Source organism: Hypanus sabinus, chromosome 15, assembly GCF_030144855.1.
Source record: "Hypanus sabinus isolate sHypSab1 chromosome 15, sHypSab1.hap1, whole genome shotgun sequence".
Taxonomy (NCBI): domain Eukaryota; kingdom Metazoa; phylum Chordata; class Chondrichthyes; order Myliobatiformes; family Dasyatidae; genus Hypanus; species Hypanus sabinus.
In genome coordinates this window covers 32,388,860-32,413,130 of record NC_082720.1, presented here as the reverse complement: position 1 = coordinate 32,413,130, position 24,271 = coordinate 32,388,860, and the positions used below count along the sequence as shown (strand labels likewise).

At 41.2% G+C, this 24,271-nt stretch overlaps 1 protein-coding gene across 1 annotated transcript in view; it reads right to left on the bottom strand.

The window, feature by feature from the left end:
- LOC132405405 (uncharacterized protein KIAA0232-like) overlaps window positions 1-24,271 on the bottom strand; it is a 51,739-nt gene that overhangs the window by 13,595 nt on the left and 13,873 nt on the right. The window contains exon 3 of the mRNA XM_059990173.1: window positions 1,252-4,285. Within this exon, the coding sequence (XP_059846156.1) occupies window positions 1,252-4,080 (2,829 nt within the window). The 5' untranslated portion in view covers window positions 4,081-4,285. The remainder of the gene's footprint in view (window positions 1-1,251; window positions 4,286-24,271) is intronic.

The window sequence follows — 24,271 nt, the reverse complement described above, 5'->3', positions numbered from 1 at the left end:
GATGAACATTTTTTTGTACAACTTAATTTGGAAAATCTAATTAATACACAATACATTTATAAGCATACATACTTACAGCACAGTTAAGACTTTATTCAACCGAATGCATCTGAACTACATCTTGCTCACATAATTCAGAACTATACTGCCTGTCAATGTAATTGGGAGTCAAAGAAAATCAAGATCCTTGAACTCTGCTAACAGTTCTACAGACACTAATAGCAGATGCTTCAACAAATACAAGTGGTAAATGACGCTGGATAGTGGTATTTGGAAATTGAACACGTGATTGTATGGTATAGCAGCACATGGAAGCTGCTAATACACTGGTGCGTCAACTCTCTATTAGTCAGGTTGTAATCAAATTCTGAAAAACGGAACACACACACACACACAAAATGTTGGAGGAACTCAGCAGGCCAGGCAGCATCTATGGAAAAGAGCAAACAGTTGATGTTTTGGGCCGAGACCTTTCATCAGGACTGGAAAGAAAGAGAAGTCAGATTAAGAAAGCGGGGTAAGGGGAGGAAGAAGTACAAGGTGGTAGGTGATAGGTGAAACTGGGTGAGAGGGAGCAGTGAAATGAGGAGCTGGGAAGTTGATTGGCGAATGAGATAAAGGACTGGAGAAGGGGGAATCTGATAGGAGAGGACACAAGACCATGGAAGAAAAGGAAGGGGGAGGAGAACCAGAGGGAGGTAATGTGTAGGTAAGGAGATAATGTGTGTGTGTGGGGGGGGGGGGGGGAGGAGACACAGGAATGGTGAGGGGGGGGCAAATACTGGAAGTTTGAGGAATTGATGTTCATGCCATCAGGTTGGAGGCAACCCAGATGGAATATTTTGAGCTGCCTCTAAACCTTACAAACTGCCAACCTACATTTACAATTTATCTTAGTGTCAACTTCTTAAAAAAATGCATTGTATTTAACGAAAACAGAATCAAAATGAGAGAATGCTTCACATATCGTCTATCTTGCTTGTATATGGTGTCCACATGACATTTCAAGCATTGCAATGCATTTCCTGGTACTCATCTACCTTACTTTGCACAGCTGAACTTAAAATGAAGAATTTTATTATGGTCTTTCAATTTTTCTGTACTTACTCAAACATTATGGAAACAGTATATTATCGATAATTTTAATTAATAACAAGAAATGAATTTAGATTCAGACAACTTAAGATCAAAATAATATTGTAAGCATCAAATAGGTAATGAATAATTTTTTGAAAAACTAAATTTACATACCTCTAAATGACTGCTCAAAAAAGAACTTTCCTGACACATTTCATGCTCATCTTTGTTATTTTCTAAATGCTGCAGATCATCTTCTACTTTCATTGTTGAGTTGGAAGCACAAACATTAAGATTTGCTATTTGCTGAGGCATCTTAGAATCACCATGTTCTGGATGCCTTTCCTGTAACCTTCCCTGGAAATTTTTCAGTTTATCTCCATCAGTATCCACTGGTATTAAACTGCTTTTATCTTCATCAGCCTCTTTACTGAATTTCACTTCACACTCCATTTGATGACTCTGCATGTCTTGTTTAGAAATTCTGCTACATTTAGATTTCTGTTTACTTAACACAGAAATAGAATGAGACATTACTTCAGAACCACACTGATGTTGGGAAACATTGCATTCTGAGTTTTGAACAGGATTGTCCTGCAATCGTGTAAGAACCACTTCTTTCGTAAATAATTGTTCTGAGGTGGGATAAAGGGTCTGTGTAGCTATGCTGATATGGTCTTGATGTACTGGACTTTGTAATTTTTCACTGTTGGGTATTATTAAATCTGAACTGACTTGGGATATAGTGCTGGGTTGTTGGTTCATCTTCCCATTGTCAATTTCTAATGTACTGGTCAGACTAAGCATTTGTGGAACAGTACAACTGAGCTCAAAGGGGAGGAAGGAATTCTCACTTGGCTCTGTGAAGTCATTTAGATAATCATTTAAATTTCCCCACAGGTCTTCAGGTAAGACTATAGAAATGTCATTAATTATGTTTTGTTCTATAGATTCTTCATTACCATTTTGTTGAAAATCACAATTTATCACGGACTTTAAATCTGCAGTAAAGCTACTGGGCTGCAAAGTACTAGGAGTTATTGTAGGTTTCAGAAAGGCATTTTCAGAAGATGAAAATTCACTTTGTTTTGTGTTACTCGTTAAATGTTGAATGTTCTCTGTAACTAAAGTATCAGTTTGATCAGAACTAGTTTTCCACTCACAACAGTGCATCGTGATGTCAACTTTTGTAGAATCCAAAATTTGGGTGTTTCCTAGTTCATCCTCCCAAAAATTACTTTCTGATGTTTGGAGAGGGCATTTAAATTTTGTAATATTCACATGTTTCATAGGTGTCTCTTTTCCTAAGGTGCAAATATGGCATTTGTCAGTATTTATCTCATCTTGGGAAAGTGCTGCTTTATCTTCCTCTGGTGTAGCTTTCCATATCTCTTCAATTATTCTGGCATTTAAATTGTCCTTCTTTTCAGAAAGGCTCTCATGACAAATTCCAAAAATTGGATTCCACTTTCCTGTTTCAATCTTGTCTGCTTGATTATTATATTTTGTGACGTCCATTTTTTCTTTTGAAGTCATGACTGGAAGTTCAATTAAAAAGCTGTCATCTAACTGTAGATACTCACTGCCAGGTAGCAAACTAAGTAGGTCATCCTCTGAACAAGCAGTTGGGATGCCAGTTGTCATGTTTACATTTAACTCAATGGGAAATGTTACTGAATCAATATTTCTTAAAGTGAAAGGGGACATTTTATTATTAGATTTACACAAAACTGACCAAGAGCCACAGTCTTCTTTGAATATATTTGAAAAAGTAGATTCCTTTTGAATTGAATCCTTATCTTTGGTGGCATTTAACACTGAAGTTTGAGACTCTAGTGATGAAGGATTCTCACTTCGCTGATTACTTTCACAAGAAAATAAAGCATCATTCTGATCTGTTATAACTGAAAAATATGGTTCTGTTTCACTGGCATCTGAGCGATCAGGCCAACCATCGTCCTTGTCTGACAAAAGAATAGTGTCTTTGCAAAATGGTTCAATTCCTGTCTTATTAATTAAAGATGAACTGGTAGTGGACGATAACCACAATTTTACATGATCAGAACCAAGCTGGTTTGTACTGGATATTGCCAATGGAGAACTCCTTTCTAGTCCACCCACTGTTGAGCCATCCTCCCAGATATTCAAAGGTAATCCATCTAATATTACATTATGTTCCCCTTGAGACTGCATTTGATCTTCATTTTTCCTTCCAATGTTAAGGATTTCATTTTCTTGTTTGAAATCAAAGCCACAAGAATCCACCACGGATTGATTAGCATCTTCTTCACAGAAGAGATCCACTGACTTTTCAAGATTAACTAAAGAATCAGAGTTTGATTTAGAACAATCTAAAATCTCACTGAGCTCTGTTTTATCAAGTAAAGTTGGTATATCGACAAAGTGACCATCAACAAATGCACCTGTCCAGAGATGATCTTGAGGACAACCGTCATCAATACACAGATCCCGAATGGATGCTGGCAACTTTTCTAATAGCTCAGCATCAAATGAACTACTCTTGTAAGCAGTTTCTAATTTACTTCTTAAATTATTACAGGTTACATTGTCTGACAGTGGCTCTGTATACCACTGTGGTTCTTCTTTGAACTCCTGGCCATGATCCTTAAACTTTGGCTCAGGTGCTATGTTCAAATCTGTATTTTTTCTACCTCCAACTTTTGAAGACTTTTTCCATCTTTTATTATGTCGTTGTTTGTTCAACCCAGTGACTTTACTTGCATTCTTTCTTAATGAGGGTTTATCAACAGAGCACAGGTTTGATCTAACATGACTTTCCTTATGTGTTTGTTTTCTATCTGTCACCCATCTCTTGCATTGGCTTTGTGGAACTTTGGAAGTTTTAATTTCCTCAGGATTTTCATACAAGTAGTTTTCAGCTTCACTGGAGTCAGAAGAAACAGAACTTGAACGAGCAGGTGGTTGAAGAGAACTATCTTGCATTGATTTTGTTTTCTCAAAACCCAGGATACCATGCATCATTTTTTCCTTGAAAAATAACCAAGATTAATTGCACTGGAAAAATAAAAAGACTGTTTCTTGTGAAACTTGATTTGTTGTTCTATTCTGGTGTATGATCTACACCTTGACTTGCAGAAAAAAGCACCTCAGATTTTCCCTGTGTCGTTCTTCCTTGTGATCAAGCAGAAATTTTCTCAGCAAGTTGTGGAATTGCTTTATTTCTAACCTAAAAATAAAGATATAACAGATGTTAAGTTTCATTTCCAAAAGTTAGAACACCTTTTTGTATGGCTTAATAGATACTGATCAAGTGGAAAACAAAAACCATTTATCTGTCTGATTCTACTTAACGCCAGTTTAATCATATTCTGCTTATCACTGGTTAGAATGTGCAAGTACTGTAATTAGATCCAAAAACTAGAGTCATACAGCACAGAAATAGGTCCTTTGGCCTTCACTGTATGTGCTAACCATGAAATACTGAGTTGCATTTATCTAAATTTATTTTCCCAAGATTTCCATCAAACCAACCTCCCGCCCCCCCCCCCCCCACCCCATATGCCGGTCTGCAAGAATATTGTCAATATTAAACAAATAATTTAACAAATTTTGGAATTTGGAGCAATGCATAAAAAGCTGGAGGCACTTAGCCAGTCAGTCAACATCTATGGAACACTGAGTGTCCATTCGTCTCCATAGAATTGAGCTCAGGTCAGTAGTGTTGTGAGGCGGCAGCTCTGCTATCTGCATCACTGTGTCACTAAATTGAAATAAATCAGCTTGTTTTCATGCTGATAATCAGAACCAAAATGTATCCATGAATTCCAGGTAAGATTGTGACCTGGTATAGCTGTGAAATGATCACAAGATGAAAATGTTTACTAATGGTCACAATTCAGCCACTACACACAAAAAAAGACCATTGACTAGTTTTCCTGTTTTGAAAAGACAAATGCAGACAAGGACCAAACACATTTCAGATTCAATCACTTTAAGTTCACTTTGTTTTTAGGGATGAACAATTTTTGCTTGTGACTAATTGCCCCTTAAATAAATTGGCTTGATGAACTATTTTAGAAGATGAAAATGAAATATATACACACGTTATGTCAGCCATTAAATTCTATACGTATTGAAAGGAAAATATTGGCCGGGCCTTCTAAAAGGAAAAGCATAATGCCAGCTCTCTGGATTTAGCTATGCAAGTCATGTTAAGATTCACATATATACCAAGTAATGTAGCAACATGAAAAATGTTTGTAACCTGGCCAGGAAAGGATGAATGCAGAAACAACAATTATCTGACATGCCTTGGTAAAGATCAATATATTAAAGGAATAATTTAAAGCACTTTCTCACACTGAAGATGGTGTGATGCAATAAAAAATAGCTTTCCACTTGTTTGTGTGTGCTTAAAATAAACAAAAAATGATGATGTAAAGTGTGTTGAAAATGATGACTAAACTACAAACCTGGTGGCATGTGATTTAGAGAGTAACACTTTTAAAAAATTGGAAGAAATGAGCAAATATTAAGTAATTTTTGCAGAATTTTACTGAATATTGGCTTGAAGGAATGACGAGATACGGTACATTTTTAAACACAAAGTGCCCATATAACAAGTTGTAGTCACAGCAATTATGATTCTGATAGAGTTCAGATCCATTATGTCTATAATTTACTTCAATTTTACAGTAAACCAGCTTTTACAAACTTCACAAATTAACTTACTAAAAACATGTCTCTTAGCACTATATACATGCCAAATCTTAATGATTGGCTAAATTTCCCATGGACTATTTTTAATATTTTGGAACCTCACGGCCATAAAATGAAAATCTCACAGGGAACCATATTTGTGCCTACTTTGAGGAAGGTTAAAGAACTTGCAGCAAATGCACTTGACTCAACTAAGCTAAAACAGGTGGACAGGCTATTGAGTATGTGCTAAAGATGAAGATGGCACAGCAGCAGGGAGTGAGGCTTGCTTGAACACCTGTGGTGGAGAGAATGAAACAGCAAAAATCACTGAACCACAATCCCTTACTCCAAACTATTCCCTGCTCTGCAATCACAGTCAGATTCTTCCTAGTCCAGTAAAATGAAAACAATTGTTCAGTTTTGTTGCGTGAAGAAACTGAAATGTATTAATTGAACATTCCTAGATAGATAAACCTTAACTCATTGCTAAGCTAAGCACTTCTTCAGTATTGCAAAACTGAGGCTACGTCCACACTAGACCGGATAATTTTGAAAACTCGGGTTTTGCTTAAAAACCAACAGGTGCCCACAGTAGGCGTTTTTAAAAATACCTCTGTCCACATTGAAACGGATATTTGGGCGAATCTCCTCCTACTGGGCATGCGCAGGACACACAGAAAACAAGTGAAGAGGAAACGGAAGACTTGGTGCACATTTGTCCAGAAACATTTCCTACAGCCATAGTGTCTTCACTGATGAAAGGGACGACAGCTACAACTAAATGCAATAAGGCTTGTTACTGGGCAAAAGTGAAACTTGCTGTTACCTCATTTGTTTGCCTTTACTTTTGCCATGTCTTTCTGTATTATTCTGCTGTATTTAACGTTCAATAAAACGAGTTACTGGGCAAAAGTGACAATTGCATCTATTGAATGTTTGCACAAGGAATACATTAATAAAGCACCTTGTTAAAAGCATAAAACATGTCTGCATCACTGTTATCTTGTATTTCCATACAATGTTACATTAGGTTGTTACACATCTATTGTCAGATATTGTTGTAGTGTTGGAGGTTGCCCTCAAGATAACAATGAAATGCCACGCTGCCGCCAACATTTGTTGTGGCACATCATGACAGCGGTTTTAAAAATAGCCAGTTACCCCGTACACACTATGCCGGATATTAGGCGTTTTCAGATTTATTCACACTGGAGAGCGTTTCTGAAAAACTCCACATTCAGGGGAGGAAAACGCCGTTTCAGTGTGGACGGAGGGTCAAAACAAAGAGAAAAAGCTTCGGTTACGGATTTATCTGGTCTAGTGTGGACGTAGCCTGAGAATTGATATTTTTTCAGATATGCAATAAAGACTATTTCAAGGACATATTGCATCACTTCATCAGAAGTTCAAATGGGCATGAGTCCTTCTTACATCGTAACACAATTTCTGAGCTACTGATACATATGATAGGGTGAAACATTTTCATAAAACCTTAGAATAAGCTATCCTTGGAACAGCCATCTTTTGCAACAGAAGTCTCAGACTTGTGTCAGGTTAAGTCCCTACTTAGGCTTTAATTGCTCCTCCCCCAACTTCACCTCCAGTACCACTTTAGGCTCATTCATTAAAACCTGATGCAGCTGATGATCCTAAAACCCATCAAGGCTTCCAATGAAAACCTTGGCCTCAAATGTTGTTTTTCACCACCTTTACATGTTACTCCACCTGATTAAGGTATAGCCCTAATTCTCACTCTTTCTTATGCCTACCAGGCTACTTACCCGTCTATCTTGTCCTTAGCTGATGTAGGTTTTGTTTTTTCTAGATAGGATTTTGTGCATTACCTTTTGAATCTGCAGCAGGAGATAAGTGTCAAAGTTCATAACTAAAACTTTCTGGTGAAATATAATTAACTCAGTCCTAGAGTTTTCTGCTAAGTTAAACACATCATTATAGGCAACATGAATGGCATGAAATCTCTTAAAAATATCTGATTAAAATGAATATCTTAGAAATATATCGTTCCTGAAAATTATAACCGAAAGTTATTTTTACATCAATGAATATTGAAATTAGTAAATAAGCTACTTTAGAACAAAGACACAGAACAAAAACAAAACAGATAAACTCAGGTCAACTAACACCCAAGGAGGCAAAAGGCATAAGTTGTTGAGATGGGCACATGGAACTAGATAGTGAGAGTGAAGGGATGAATATGGGGAGGAGTTAATGGGCAGGGGTGGGTATCTGTATGTGTGCACGTACACTTGCAGTGACTAACACTCATATCTAGCTAGTTTCCTTCCCCTATTGTTCAGTCGTCCTATCCTCTCAACCGCACCTGCTTCTATCTAACCATCACATCCTCCTCCGCCAACCCCCCCACGCAAATCACCTACCAGCCTTTAATCCAACTGCTGGTCACAGCTAAATCCTAGCAATCATTCCTGTTCCTTCTCAGACATGATGAAATATATATTAATGATTTAGACGAGGGAATTAAATGCATCATCTCCAAGTTTGCTGATGACACGAAGCTGGGCAGCAGTGTTAGCTGTGAGGAGGATGCTAAGAGGATGTAGGGTGACTTGCATAGGTTAGATGAGTAGGCAAGTTCATGGCAGATGCAATTTAATGTGGATAAATATGAGGTTATTCACTTTGGTGGCCAGAACAGGAAAACAGATTATTATCCAAATCATGGCTGATTAAGAAAAGGGGAGGTGCAACGAGACCTGGGTGCCATTGTACACCCGTCATTGAAAGTGGGCATGCAGGTACAGCAGGCAGTGAAACAGGCGAATGGTATGTTGGCATTCATAGCAAGAGGATTCGAGTTTAAGAGCAGCGAGGTTCTACTGCAGTTGCACAAGGCCTTGGTGAGACCAGATTTGGAGTACTGTGTGCAGTTTTGGTCCTCTAATCTGAGGAAAGACATTCTTACCATAGAGGGAGTACAAAGAATGTTCACCAGATTGATTCTTGGGATGGCAGGACTTTCATATGAAGAAAGACTGGATCGACTGGGCTTATACTTGCTGGAATTTAGAAGATTGAGGGGGGAATCTTATTGAAACGTATAAAATTCTAAAGGGATTGGACAGGCTAGATGCAGGAAGATTGTTTCCAATGTTGGGGAAGTCCAGAATGAGGGGTCACAGTTTAAGGATAAAGGGGAAGCCTTTTAGGACCGAGATGAGGAGAAACTTCTTCACACACAGTGGTGAATCTGTGGAATTCTCTGCCACAGGAAACAGTTGAGGCCAGTTCATTGGCTATATTTAAGAGGGAGTTAGATATGGCCCTTGTGGCTAAAGGGATCGGGGGTATGGAGAGAAAGCAGGTACAGGGTTCTGAGTTGGATGGTCAGCCATGATCATACTGAATGGCAGTGCAGGCTCGAAGGGCCGAATGTCCTACTTCTGCACCTATTTTCTATGTTTCTATGCAGAGTCTCAATTTAAAATATTGATACACTTTATGCCTTCTCAGATGCTGAATGACCAATGAGTTCTTCCAGCTTTCTGTGTTTGTTTTAGATTCCAGCATCCGCAGCTTATTTTACCTTGAAAGTGTCTTACTGCTGTCTTAATATGGGTCTTTCAATCTGACATCACACATTTTATCAATGAAGTTTTTAAGAATGGAATACTGCAAAGGAGATAGTGAAATGGAGATACTTCTCTACCAAAGGAAGTGTAAGGCGCTCCTTCCCTCCGCTAGCCAGCAATGTGTAGAACCTGCTTAACCCCCGCCCCCCATCTGTGTCACATGAAACTACAGGAGCAGGAGGTGGATGATCATATGAGCAGTGGGTTTATATCATATCCTGGTTATGTGGCCACTGACGCCAAACAATCTCCTAAGAGTATTAATAATGGCCGGGGTCACCAATTTTGTAAAAACACTGCCCAGAAGATGGCAATGGCAAACCACTTCTATAAAAAAAAATTGCCAAGAACAATCATGGTCATGGAAAGACCATGAACACTCACATCATATGACACAACACATAATGAACGAAAGAAATTCCAAGTATGAAGGAAATGAGTTACAAGTGGATGAAAACAGGAATAGATGAACATCCAATAAAAAAGGATTTTACATCTCTAGAACAACACAAAACTGGGCAAAAATATCTCAATCAAGAATGCAACCTTCTTGGTTAATGGAATTCTATTTACAAAAATTGATAAAATTACAATTAATTTTCAATACCAATGTAAAAAAGAAATTTTGTTTTTATATCGACTCGACATGAAATAGTTGCTGCAGCATAATTCTTGAGGATAAAAGTAGTCATAGTCAGCATAAATTACAGATAAATTCACCAGTGTAACGATTGAAGTTTGATGATTTGATGCTATTATATGCTGGAGCTCTTTCTTTGATTTACCCTAATTTAAACGTGTCTCCTCACTGAGAGCATGACATACTGTATGTGAATTTACTCCTTAGCATTTACAAATCAGGACAATTGAAGATCTCTAGCCCTAATATACAGAACAAGAACAAACACAAAATTTGAATGCAGGCGCATTCAAGAATTCTGCTTTTGCTGGAAGCAAAATTTTTTTTGGCAAATACAGTATTGATTTATATAAAAAAGCATTGTATTTTAAAATACGTTAAAATTTCACCAGATGTACAAAGGTATCACCACTAAGGATAGACTAAGATCAATATGTGTAACGTTCTCCTTCGGGTGTAACGAAACGCCGAATTTAACGTCCGGATAAACCACAGTTAATAAGAACCAGATCGCAGTAAGATTAACCATTTACTGTTCACTCTTCACATTAACATATGGTGAAAACTGTTGATAAAACAATACAAGATTGATACAGTATTTGTTCCTTCCTTAATATCACATTTCAAGTGTAAATACTTGCAAAGGTGACTATAACTACATTACACTAAGGTGCAGTATACAGGGAGAGTTTACCTGCTCCATTGACTACTTTAAATACACTTCCATGCAAACTATCCGCGACTCTTTAACTAACGAAAGCATAAACATTATCTACCGTCGTTACCTCTAACAGGATCAGCATTAACATCTTAGTTCAATATATCGATTATCTATTAACTTACAGCGTTGCTCTCACTGTGATTTCTCATGCCTGCAAAACTGCTTGTGCTCAGGTGAGCCTCGTGGAAAGCCCCCACCCTCGCGCTAATTTCAAACCGGTGTTTTCCCACAAGACGCGGCGAAACCGGATGTGACGTCATCGCATGCCGATATATTTTACATGCAATGAATACACTTTAAACACTTCTAATTCTAACTAGAAAATACTATTGAATGAATTACTAAGCGAAAATATTATAAACTAAATAACTGTCGTAAAGACAGCACAATATGTATAATTGGCTATATTTGATAGCAAGGAATAAAATTCTGTAAAGAAATTTAAAAAGCAAATATCTCAATCAGGAATGCAACTTTCTTGCTTAATGAATTTCTATTTACAAAAAGTATTAACTGCTCAGGTCTAACACAGCCAAGTCCAATAAATAAGCCCACTTTCCTTCACAACGTCAGTTCTAATTATGTCGTGTTTTTGGATATTTTTAACTCCATTTTATAGTTCTTCTATGTCAGATCATTCTCACAGGTTTGAAGTTTAAATTACCCGGAATTTCATCAATACCCCTTTTCCAAAAAAAATTAGGATACGGGTGTCTTATTTCAGAAAATGCCACAAAAAAACCGCTAACCAGGAAATTAACCCAATTTATCTATACCGATGCTTCAACTGACTGGCAATACTGGTTGTCATATACTAATATGAAATGTGTTTACATAAACCATAGTATTTACCACATACATGGATACTCTGCTACAATAATGGAACTACCAGATCTATTTCTTTAAAATTCTAAACTGACTTACAGATTTGTCCTACCCTCAATCATCTTTGTCACTTCCTTAAAAAAAATGTAGAAAGCCATGCTTTTCTAGATGAAAATAGATTCTATCTATTTACTTTTAAAATAATTTTTCCAACACTGATAGAGGCTCACCGGCCTATAATTTTCTGCTTTGTTTCCATTGCTTGACTTAAAGAGGAACATCTTTGGCTGTTCTCCAGTCCTCTGACTAAATATGATAAAAAGTTATGCCTTAGGGCCCAAGTAAATCTCATCTCTCAATAACCTGGGATGAATCTAATTAGGCCTTTGAGACTTATCTAACCTGATGTTTTTAATGTGCTCCAAAACAATCTCCTTCTTGACATCAATATGGCCTAAAATATGAACAATCTTTCCCCAACAATCTCACTATATTCATGCCCTTCTCCCAGTAATTACAGATGCGAAGTACTCATTTAATAACTCACCCAATTCCCCTGACTCCAAACATAAATTCCTTCCTTTGTCCTTCAGCATTTCTGTCTCTCTTGAATTACATTCTTGCTTATAAAATATATACTAAAAGTCTTTGCATCCTACTTGGTAAGGACACTTCATTGGCCCCTCCTGATCTTTCCCGACTCTCTGGTAAGTTCTTTTAAAATTCAAAGTAAATTTGTAGCGATGTGCTATGCACAGTGCTGAAATAACAACACGCAGTCAGTAAGTCGTTTCGAGACTAGTTTATTCAAACTTCGTGGCGCTGGCATTTTAATCCCTAGCGCCCGCCCTCTCCGGGCAGAAATGATGTTAGAGGTGCATTACCAAAGTCTCCCCCCGCGTGCTGGCTATTTGTGAGCCGGTTCGCCTGCGCAGAAAGTGGGTTGCCACATAACCCCCCCCCCCCCCCAGAACCACCAATACACCCCCCAATGTCCACAGTCTGGATGGCCTCTGTTTGGGAGGTCTGCCTCTGCGCTGCGGTGCCTGAACCTCGACCGGCTGCGCCAAGTCCACATGGGATGGTTTGAGTCAGTCCACTGTGAAAACCTCCTCCCTCCCCCCAATGTCCAGAAAGTACATGGACCTGTTGTTGTTGATCACCTTGAATGGCCCCTCGTACCCTAGCGGTGCCTGGTGTTCGCCCCTTCGTACAAACACAAACTTACAGTTCTGCAGGTCTTTGGGTACATGGGTCAGGGTCCGTCCATGCTGTGAAGTCGATATGGGGGCCAGGGTGCCAAGTCTTTCGCATCGCCTGTCCAGGACTGCTACAGGTTCTTCCTCTTCCACCCTTGGGGCTGGTATGAACTCTCCTGGGATGGCCAGGGGTGCGCCGTACACTAGCTCGGCCAACGAGGCGTGCAGATCCTCTTTGGGCGCTGTGTGAATTCCAAGCAGGACCCAGGGAAGCTCGTCCACCCAGTTAGGTCCTCTCAGGCGGGCCATGAGAGCCGACTTCAAGTGACGGTGGAAGCGTTCCACCAGTCCGTTCGACTGTGGGTGGTAGGCAGTTGTGTGGTGTAGCTGCATTACCAACAGGCTGGTCACAGCCGCCCACTGGCTGGAGGTGAACTGGGCACCTCTGTCGGAGATAATGTGGGCCAGTACCCGGAAAATTGCTACCCAGGTTGCAATCAGTGCTCGGGTGCAGGAATTGGCAGATGTGTCGGTGAGTGGAACCGTCTCTGGCCACCTCGTGAACTGGTCTACCATAGTTAGGAGGTACCGCACCCCTCGGGACACTGGCAGGGGGCCCATGATATCCACATGAATGTGGTCGAACCTCCGGGGGGTGGGTTCGAACTGCTGCGGCGGGGCTTTCGTGTGCTGCTGCACCTTGGCTGTTTGGCACTGCGCGCACGCTCTGGCCCATTCACTGACCTGCTTGCGAAGTCCATGCCACGCAAACTTGCTGGAGACCAGCCAGACGGTTGTCCTGATAGATGGATGCGCCAAACCATGTATGGAGTCGAAAACTCGCCACCTCCAGGCTGCTGGGACAATGGGGCGAGGTTGGCCGGTAGCCACGTCGCACAGGAAGGTCCTCTCACCTGGGCCTACGAGAAAGTTCTGCAGCTGCAAACCCAAGACTGTGGTCCTGTAGCTGGGCATCTCGTCGTCTGCCTGCTGCGCCTTCACCAGTTCTGCAAAGTCCACCCCCAGGGACAGGGCCTGGACAGCTGGTCTGGAGAGTGCGTCTGCCACGACGTTGACCTTTCCCGAGACATGCTGGATGTCCGTCTTGTACTCGGAGATGTAGGACAGATGTCTCTGCTGGCGAGCCGACCAGGGATCAGACACCTTCCTGAAAGCGAAGGTCAACAGTTTGTGGTCCGTGAATGCAGTGAATGGCCTGCCTTCTAAGAAGTACCTGAAATGCCGGATTGCCAGATACAATGCCAACAGTTCCCGGTTGAAAGGACTGTACTTGAGTTCGGGTGGTTGTAGGTGCTTGCTGAAGAACGCCAGCGCCTCTCGATGAGCTGCTCCAGCACCCCACCGACTGCTGTGTCGGATGCATCCACCGTGAGGGTGGTCGGAATGTCCGTCTGGGATGCACCAGCATCGCGGCATCTGCCAAGGCTTCCTTGGCTTTAACGAAAGTGGCTGCGGCCTCCTCGTCCCAAGTAATGTCCTTGCCTTTACCCAACATCAAGGTGTACAAAGGGCGCATGATACGGGCTGCTGAGGGGAGGAAACGGTGGTAGAAGTTCACCATACCAATGAACTCCTGCAGGCCTTTGTCCGTGTTGGGCTGGGCAAAGTAGCGGATCGCGTCTACCTTGGCGGGCAAAGGTGTTGACCTGTCTTTGGTAATCCTGTGGCCCAGGAAGTTGATGGTATCGAGACCGAACTGGCATTTGGCCGGGTTGATCGTGAGGCCGAAATCACTCAGGCAGGAGTAGAGCTGGCGGAGGTGGGACAGATGCTCCTGACGACAACTACTGCCTATAAGGACATCGTCCAAATAGATGAACGCAAAGTCCAGGTCATGTCTCACCGCGTCCATTAGCTGCTGGAACGTCTGTGCGGCATTCTTCAGGCTGAAGGCATTTGGAGGAACTCGAACAGGCAGAACGGGGAGATGAGTGCTGTTTTGGGGATGTCTTCAGGGTGCACCGGGATTTGATGGTATCCCCGGACGAGGTCTACTTTGGAAAAGATTCTTGCCCCATGCAGGTTTGCTGCAAAGTCCAGTATGTGCGGCACAGGGTAGCGGTCTGGAGTGGTAGCCTCGTTCAGTCTGCGGTAGTCGTCACATGGTCTCCAACCCCCGGCTGCTTTGGGCACCATGTGCAGCGGAGAGGCCCATGGGCTGTCGGACCTCCGTATGATCCCCAATTCCTCCATCCTCTTGAACTTCTCCTTCGCAAGGCAGATCTTTTCCGGGGGGAGCCTTCATGTGTGGGCATGGAGGGGTGGGTCCTTGGGTCGGAATGTGGTGCTGTACCCCGTGTCTGGGCACGGCTGCCGTGAACTGCTATGCCAGAATTAATGGAAAGTCCACCAGGATTCTGGTGAATTCGTTGTCCAACAACGTGATGGAGTCCAGGTTTGGGGCCGGCAACTTGGCTTCACCCAGGGAGAACGTCTGGAAAGTCTCGGCATGTACCAGTCTTTTCCTTTGCAAGTCGACCAGCAGGCTGTGAGCTCGCAAGAAGTCTGCCCTCAGGAGTGGTTGGGCCACCGCAGCCAGTGTGAAGTCCCACATGAACCGGCTGGCGCCAAACTGCAGCTGCATTGTGCGGGTGCCGTAGGTCCGTATTGTGCTGCCGTCTGCAGCCCTCAGGGTGGGTCCTAGCCTTCTGTTGCGGGTGTCATACCCCGTCGGGGGCAAGATGCTGATCTCCGCTCCGGTGTTGACCAAGAAGTGGCGTCCCGACTGTTTGTCCTAGACGTACAAGAGGCTGTCCTGGTGGCCAGCTGCCATAGTCATCTTAGCAGCAGCTGGCCCTGGCCCTTGCAGGGCGGGTGACAACAGCTGGCTTTTGTGCCCCACCGCTGGTAGTAGAAACACCACTGTTCACTGGCCTCCTCACTCCTGCCTCTGTGTTGCGTGCGCCCCCCTGTTGGGCCTGGTCTGGTCCGCTGTTGGGCGTGCGGCCTGGTAATCTGACTGACGGATGCCACACTCTCCCTCTTGGCTTTCCACAGCACGTCTGCCCGGGCCGCCACCTTCCGGGGGTCGCTGAAATCTGCGTCGGCCAGCAGCAGATGTATGTCCTCGGGCAGTCGCTCTAGGAACGCTTGCTCGAACATGAGGCAGGGCTTGTGTCCGTCAGCTAGGGACAGCATCTCGTTCATCAATGTTGACGGCAGTCTGTCTACCAAACCGTCCAGTTGAAGCAGGCGGGCACCCCGCTCACGCCATGACAGGCCAAAGATCCCAATGAGCAGTGCTTTGAATGCTTCATATTTGCCTTCTTCCGGGGGCGACTGTATGAAATCCGCAACCTGGGCGGCCGTCTCCTGGTCAAGGGCGCTCAACACATGATAGTAACACGTGGAATCAGAAGATATCTGCCGAATCTGGAACTGGGCTTCTGCTTGGCTAAACCACACACGTGGTCACAGCATCCAGAAAGTCGGCAGTTTTAGTGAAACTGCGTGAACAGATGAAGAGTCGGTCATCTTTGGTCCAAATCCCGTTTGGACTGTCAGGGTCACCAATGTAGTGATGTGCTACACACAGCGCTGAAATAACGACACGCAGTCTGTCGGTAAGTCGTTTGGAGACTAGTTTATTCAAACTTTGCAGCACTGGCATTTTAATCCTTAGTGCCTGCCCTCTCCGGGCGGAAATGGCGTCAGAGGTGCATTACCAAAGATTCCCCCCGCGTGCTGGCTATTTGTGAGCCAGTTCGCCTGCGCAGAAAGTGGGTCGCCACAACATGTATATTACTATATACTATCCTGAGATTCATTTTCTTGTGGGTGTACTCAAATCCACTACATAATTATAACCATAATAGAATCAATGAAAGACCACACCAACTGGGAGTTCAATCATTGTGCAAAAGGCAACAAACTGTACAAATACAAAAAGAAATAGTAATAAGTAAATAAGCAATAAATATTGAGAACATGAAATGAAGAGTCCTTGAAAGTGAGTCCATAGGTAGTGGGAACATTTCAGCGATGGGGCAAGGGAAGTTCAGTGAAATTATCCCTTTCAGCTTAAGGGCCTGATGGTTGATGACTGTTCCTGAACCTGGTGGCGGTGAGTCCTGAGGCTCCTGTACCTTCTTCCTGATGGCTTCAGTGAGAAAAGAGCATGACCTGGGTGGTGGAGGACCCCGATGCTTCCCTGCAACAACACTGTGTAGATGTATTCAATAGTGGGGGAAGAGCTTTACTTGACATGCACTACTTTTTGTAGGATTTTCCAGTCAAAGGTATTGGTGTTTCCAGACCAGGCTGTGATGCAACCAATCAATATACTCTCCACCACACATCTATAGAAGTTCATCAAAATTTTAAATGTCATGCTAAATCTTCACAAACTCCCAGGAAAGTAGAGGCACTGCCATGCTTTCTTTTTCATTGTACTTATGTGCTGAACTGATAAGGAGTCTGTAGTTGTTGACCCTCTCCACCACTGATGAGGAAAGGCTCATGGACGTCTGATTACCTCTTCCTGAAGTCAATAATCTGCTCCTTGGTTTTTACAGACATTGAATAAGAGGTTGCTATGGCACCATTCAGTCATATTTTCAATCTCTCTCCTGGTTCTTTCTTTCTTTCTTTTCCCTCACAGGCTTCGTCTGATTTCAGATTCCTAAATGTTGTACGTGGTTCTTTTGTCAAGAAATCCTCCCAATGCACCCAACAAACTATGCCCAATTCAAAACCTGTGTCGTAAAGAGTCCTATTCAATGTTGTGGAAATTGAAGGCACCAACTACAACTATTCTGTCCTTCCATAATCTGCTGACAACTCCTTCTGTCTCCTGCTGGCCATTAAGAATCAATAGTATAATTCCATCATGATGATGGCATCTTTTTTTTATTCCTGAGGTCAACATACTGCCTCACTAAATGAGCACTGCAGGATGCCCTCTCCAATTGCTGCTGAGACATTCTCCCTGATCAATACTGCAATTCACCCATCTCCTCCCCCCCCCCCCCCCCCAATATCTGAAACACCCGAATCCTGGAACGTAAAGCTACTTATGCCCTTTTCCTCAATAAAGTATTTGTAATGTTTACAACACTGTAGTTGCATGAATGAACAAAAGCTTCTAAGTGCCTTATCTGTAATACTCCCATTGAAATGATCATACTTCAATCAGTCCCACCTTGTTCATTAAACTTTATTTATTTTATTTAGAGATACTGTGCAAGACAGGACCCTCTAACCCTCGAGTTGCATCACCTAGCAACCCACCCACTAGCCTAATCACACAATAATTTACAATGGCCAATTAAACGAACTGGTGTGTCTTTGGACTGTGGAAGGAATCCAGAGCACCCAGAGGAAACTAACGCAGCTACAGGGAGAACATACAAGCTCCCTACAGATGGCGCTGGTGCCAGAGTTCAACTCCAAACTCCAGAACGCATTGAGCTAAAACAGTGTCGTGTTAACTGCTACGCTATCACGACTTGACTTGCCTGCTCTTCACTTCAACTTTACTTGATCCAAGCTCTACTTTCCCCTATATCCTTCTACTCAGAAACCCAGTGTTTTTGTTTCCAGCCCCCTGCAGTAACAATTTTATTTTCATAATCTCACTAGAAGTCAATGTGGTAAACCTGACATATGTGGACATATTACTGAATAAATTAACTATTTCCTTTAATTGTTTTATGATATTCATAACAGATCAGATTCAGCAAAAGATCAAGTTTGAGTCACTTAAAACAGAAGGGCAAGGCCCAAACATAGAAGAGGATGGGGACATTTCAAACAGATACAATCTCAAAATTTTATTAAGAAAGATAATGAAAATCCTCATTACTACAATAACCTCAGATCTAGGAGCTGAAAAGGTCCAAGGTCTTAAAAATATTTATCTAGAATTTGCAAATGGGAGGGAATGAATATATCCATTAATTTGGTCTTTTCTTATATCTTTAATGAAGCTATCATTCAGCCCACTGTCTGCAAAAGCTTCCAGCAGAGCAATTTCATGTCATTCTGCAACTTTTCATTCTCATGCCCCTTAACCATGCCCCCTCCCCACCTCCAATCACTTTGGGTTTGCCTACACTAGAGGCAATTTAAAACAGCTAATTAATCTTTGTGTGTTCCAGGAAATTGGAGCACCCAGAGAAACCAATACGATCATCTGAAAAACAGCTGTTCCAGACAAAACGCACTCAAAAGTCAGGACTGAATTCAAGTCCCTGGAACCAAGAGGGACACAGCATTAATTGCTCCACTGGTATATCATCTGGGGTATTTGGGTGTACATTTTTGATTAGGAATGTTTTGCTCTGAATACATTTGGTTTCTAGAAGCAGACAATGGATTCATCAGAGCTGTCCTTTCTGCACAGTTCAGTACCTGGTTTGCTTCAGAATTAGTTATTGTAGATCTGATTTGCTGAGTTCAATCTAATACAAGCTCTGATGATGTGAAGCTACAGTCATTAAAATGTTTGATATAAATATGTGAAGTGTAGAGGTTCAGCCATTAATTCTCTAGCAAGCAGTGTACTGTGTTGCAAAACAGTGGAAAACACAGAAATCACTCAAATCTCAAGCAGCCTATGACAAAGAATGAAGTCTTAGTAAAAACAGGAGATCTAACAAGTGGAGCAATAAGATGCTAATGATATGAATTTAAAATATAAATCTGCAAGTGTATACTGTAGCACTTCTCCAAAGTAGGCAAGCTTACACTTCCATTTCTTAAGCTAATATTTAGGAAATGAAAGAGGTGGAATGGAGCTTTTTTGAAGAATGTAAATATGTTTGAAGTTAAATGAAAGCAAAAAAATACCATTCTCAAACAGCTCTTCATATTGCATCTCTTACTAAATGCCACATAACCTTTACATGAAATAAAAACTCTGCATCAATTCACTGGGATAGCAAAGAAAGCCATTTGTTATATTATATAAAATACTGGACTTCTGGACTTTTGTGTACATTTTTCAAGAGTACAGTAGTCTTATTTTCTCATCTTTTTACATGTAACTGAACCATTGAGTCAATTAAAATATCAAGGACAACAACACTACTTTTAACAACTGGTCTACATAATTTAACTTGGTTAATTCAACTGAGGAATTAATAGATTAAATGTGCATCTTTGTAAGTTATAGTTTTGGTATATGAAAAGTTAAAAGAAACTAATTCAAAAGAAATACAATCATGCTATTCATTTCACTGAGAGTGAATCAGTCAATACATTACCTATTTTTGTTATCAATATATCAAACATTACTTTAAAAACAACTCAATGAGTTATGACAACTGTTAGAAGAAAATGGATTAATTTGATCTGGAACTAAAAATAAAGTTAACAATACACTGAGAAGGCACTGAATTTTTTATTACATTGCCCAAGTAGTTATTATTACTAATAAAAAAATCCATTTATTATGGTTAAATTTGAAACTGTTTCAACTTAATATGATCTACTAGAGGCTTTTCAAAAAAATCAAACTGCAGTTAGCATAGACATACAGTGATTAAATATCAAATGAGCAACCTCAGTCTAGGTAAAAATAACTTCTGTGCTTATGTCAAACTCAAAATTATACATCTCTGTATTTGTCACAAGTCAATGGTGTTCTTCCAGCTTATGGTAACCGACAAATGAATCACGAGGCTTCACCAGTCTATAGCTGGTGAACATATATTGAGACACAGCACCCCATTCCTGCTCATATAATATGGACTGTGAGCTGAAAATTAAACACCAGTTCATTTTGAGGGGAAAAATAATGTAGTGAAGTAGTAAGTTTCACAACATATTCACAATGTGTGTAATTCAATGCATGATACTTTTGTTGGCTCTTATTGCTTTAGCTAATTCTCTGGTTTACAAATCCACACACTTGTTCTATTTGTTATTCTGCCATTCAGTTTGATTCCTTGAATCTGCTTACATCTAGAAGCAGGTTGAGCCATTTGTAGTTCCAAATATCTAACTTGATTGGTGCCATCTCTGCCAATCTAATATCTGAAACTTCTCCCTCATCCTGCCCCAACTACATTTTTTCCATCAATCCCCTTTCAAAGCAATACTTTAGCCCACCTATTAATTTCCCTAGTCTGCACCACTTCAGGAGGATCCAGAGGGTTAAGATAATCTTCAATTGCTTTTGTCACAATTAAATTTGTTCAATTTCATTTCCCACCTTCTCCATTGTGACTTCTTAAATGATCAGTTCAGATGAATTTCAAAGGCTGAGACCATCCATGCACCAATTTCTTGTTCTTTTTTGCAGCTCCAGACCATGCTCCAGTATTCCAACCACTATTCCCAAGCCCCAGTCTCACCTGTTTTGCTCCCTCCCCTCCCCAACCTTAAAAAAAAAATCCATTTCTTGCTTGTAGATATTCCTACTTAACTCTAGGCTACTCAATTATCACTTAAGCATCCACACTAATAAAACACAAAGTACAACTATATCACAAGATGCAACAACAGAATTACAATTTTACTTGTAAAATTTTGAAGACTTCATCCAGACATTTGATACTTCCATTCAACGTCCTCACTAATATTATACTTGGTCTTAGAACTCTTTCCTCAAAGCATTATTTTCTCTCCTGTTTTTAATTCAAATTGCTCATTAGGTATCTTAAATACTGCCATGATTACTTCTGCAAATTCCAAGAGTCTTACATCTTGTCCTGTAACGATCAGTCTTCCAATTTTGTGTATTCCCACCAAACGTTGTTCTGCTACTGACAATAGTCACTAGCTACCTAACTTCATTTCTAACTGATTCCCCCCAAAACCTTCCGGCTCAATGTTGTCCATCTTCAAGTTACTCTTTTTGGACACTTTCTACATTAAATTCACATGAACAAAAACAAGAAATACCTTTAAAGTGGCTACTTTATTTAGAATATAGAGTGAGGTGGTGTCTTCTCAGTGCTATCTACATGGGAAAGCAGAGAACTTAAAGTACAGTACTAATCATTTAATATTCTTAATGCTAGCTCAGGACTTGGAACTGAGCACTGTATGCAAGTAGGAAATAGACAGAAAAATTTGGCACTTAATCAAATGATAATGAATATTGCCCATGAAATGGCAGCTGATCAATGCAAATTTCATTTCAGGGCATGTTCAGAATAAAGACGGGTGTTTGCATTATGTGCAAAGGCAACACATACTATTATAAAATCTGAATGCATGGCTTACTAAATTTCCCTTGTGATATACACAGGCTGCACTTGAGTTATGAATGACCGACTTAAAGAAACCCCTATATACGAACAAGCTCCCATAAAATTATTAAACTGAAAAATTCAATGTATATACAAGTTTGTTTTGATGGAATGGGAAAACTAGTTTCCCATGGACTGCACTTTCTCTGCAGCTGTTATGCTTTATTCTACGTTATTGGAGGATAAATTCTACATTATATGAGGGATTGGAGCAGGGGGCAGGGATTCAGATTTCTAGATCATTGGGACCTCTTTTGGGGCAGGAATGATCTGTACAAAAAGGACAGGTTGCACTTGAATACCGGGGGACCAATGTCCTGGTGGGAAGGTTTGCCAAGGCTATTGGGGAGAGTGTAAACTAGGATTGCTGGGGGGTGGGAACCAAACTGAAGAGATGGAGGAAGAGGTGGTTGGCTCACAAATAGAGAAAGCTTGATGACTATGCGAGAGGGAGGATAGGCAGCTGATAGAGAAGGGACACACTCAGACCAATGATTTGACATGTGTCTATTTTAATGTAAGGAGTATTATGAATAAAGTGGATGAGCTTAGAGCGTGGATCAGTACTTGGAGCTATGATGTTGTGGCCATTACATGAATGGCTCAGGAGCAGGAATGGTTACTTCAAGTGCCAGGCTTTAGATGTTTCAGAAAGGACAGGGAGGGAGGCAAATAAGGTGGGGGCGTGGCACTGCTGATCAGAGATAGTGTCATAGTTGCAGAAAAGTAGGAAATCATGGAGGGCATCTCTGTGGGTGGAAGTTAGAAACAGGAAGGGGTTGATAACTCTACTGGGAGTTTTTTTTTAATAACAGACCACCCAATAGTAATAGAGACATCGAGGAACAGATAGGGAGACAGATTCTGGAAAGGAGTAACAAAGTTGTCATGATGGGAGATCTTTCCAAATATCGACTGGCATGTCCCTAGAGCAAGGGGTTTAGATTGTTAGGTGTGTTCAGAGAGGTTTCTTGACACAATATGTAGATAAGCCTATGAAAGGAGAGGCTGTACTTGATCTGGTATTGGGAAATGAACCTGGTTAGGTTCAGATCTCAGTGGGAGAGCATTTTGGAGATAGTGATCACAATTCTATCTCCTTTACCATAGCATTGAAGAGGGATAGAAACAGACAAGTTAGGAAAGTGTTTAATTGGAGTAAGGGGAAATATGAGGCTATCAGGCAGGAACTTGGAAGCATAAATTGGGAACAGATGTTCTCAGGGAAATTTAAGGAAGAAATGTGGCAAATGTTCAGGGGATATTTGTGTGGAGTTCTGCATAGGTACGTTCCAATGAGACAGGGAAAAGATGGTAGGATACAGGAACCATGGTGTACAAAGCCTGTTGTAAATCTAGTAAAGAGAAAAGCTTACAAAAGGTTCAAAAAACTAGGTAATGTTAGAGATCTAGAAGATTATAAGGCTAGCAGGAAGGAGCTTAAGAAAGAAATTAGGAGAGCCAGAAGCGGCCATGAGAAGGCCCTGGCAGACAGGATTAAGGAAAACCCCAAGAAGTATGTGAAGAGCAGGAGGATAAGACTTGAGGGAATAGGACCGATCAAGTGTGACAGTGGAAATGTGTGTATGGAACCGGAGGAGATAGCAGAGGTACTTAATGAACACTTTGCTTCAGTATTCAATACGGAAAAGGATCTTGATGACTTACAGTGGACTGAAAAGCTTCAGCATGCAGATACTAAGAAAGAGGGTGTGCTGGAGCTTTCCAAAAGCATCAAGTTGAATAAGTCAACAGGACTGGATGAGATGTACCCCAGGCTACTCTGGGAGGCGAGGGAGGAGATTGCTGAGCCTCTGGCTATAATCTTTGCATCATCACTCGGGATGGGAGAGGTTCCCAAGGATTGGAGGGGTTGCGGATGTTGTTCCCTTATTCAAGAAGGGGAAGAGATAGCCCAGGAAATTATAGACCACTGAGTCTTACTTCAGTGGTTGTTAAGTTGATGGAGAAGATCCTGAGACACAGAATTTCCGAACATTTGGAGAGGCATAATACGATTAGGAGTAGTCAGCATGGCTTTGTCAAAGGCAGTTCATGCCTTATGAGCATGACTGAGTTTTTTGAGAATGTGACTAAACACATTGATGAAGGAATAGCAATAGATGTAGTGTATATGGATGTCAGCAAGGCATTTGACAAGGTACCCCATGCAAGGCTTATTAAGAAAGTAAGGAGGCATGGGAACCAAGGGGACATTGCTTTGTGGATCCAGGACTGGCTTGCCCACAACGCAGAGTGGTTGTAGACAGGTCATATTCTGCATGGAGGTCGGTCAC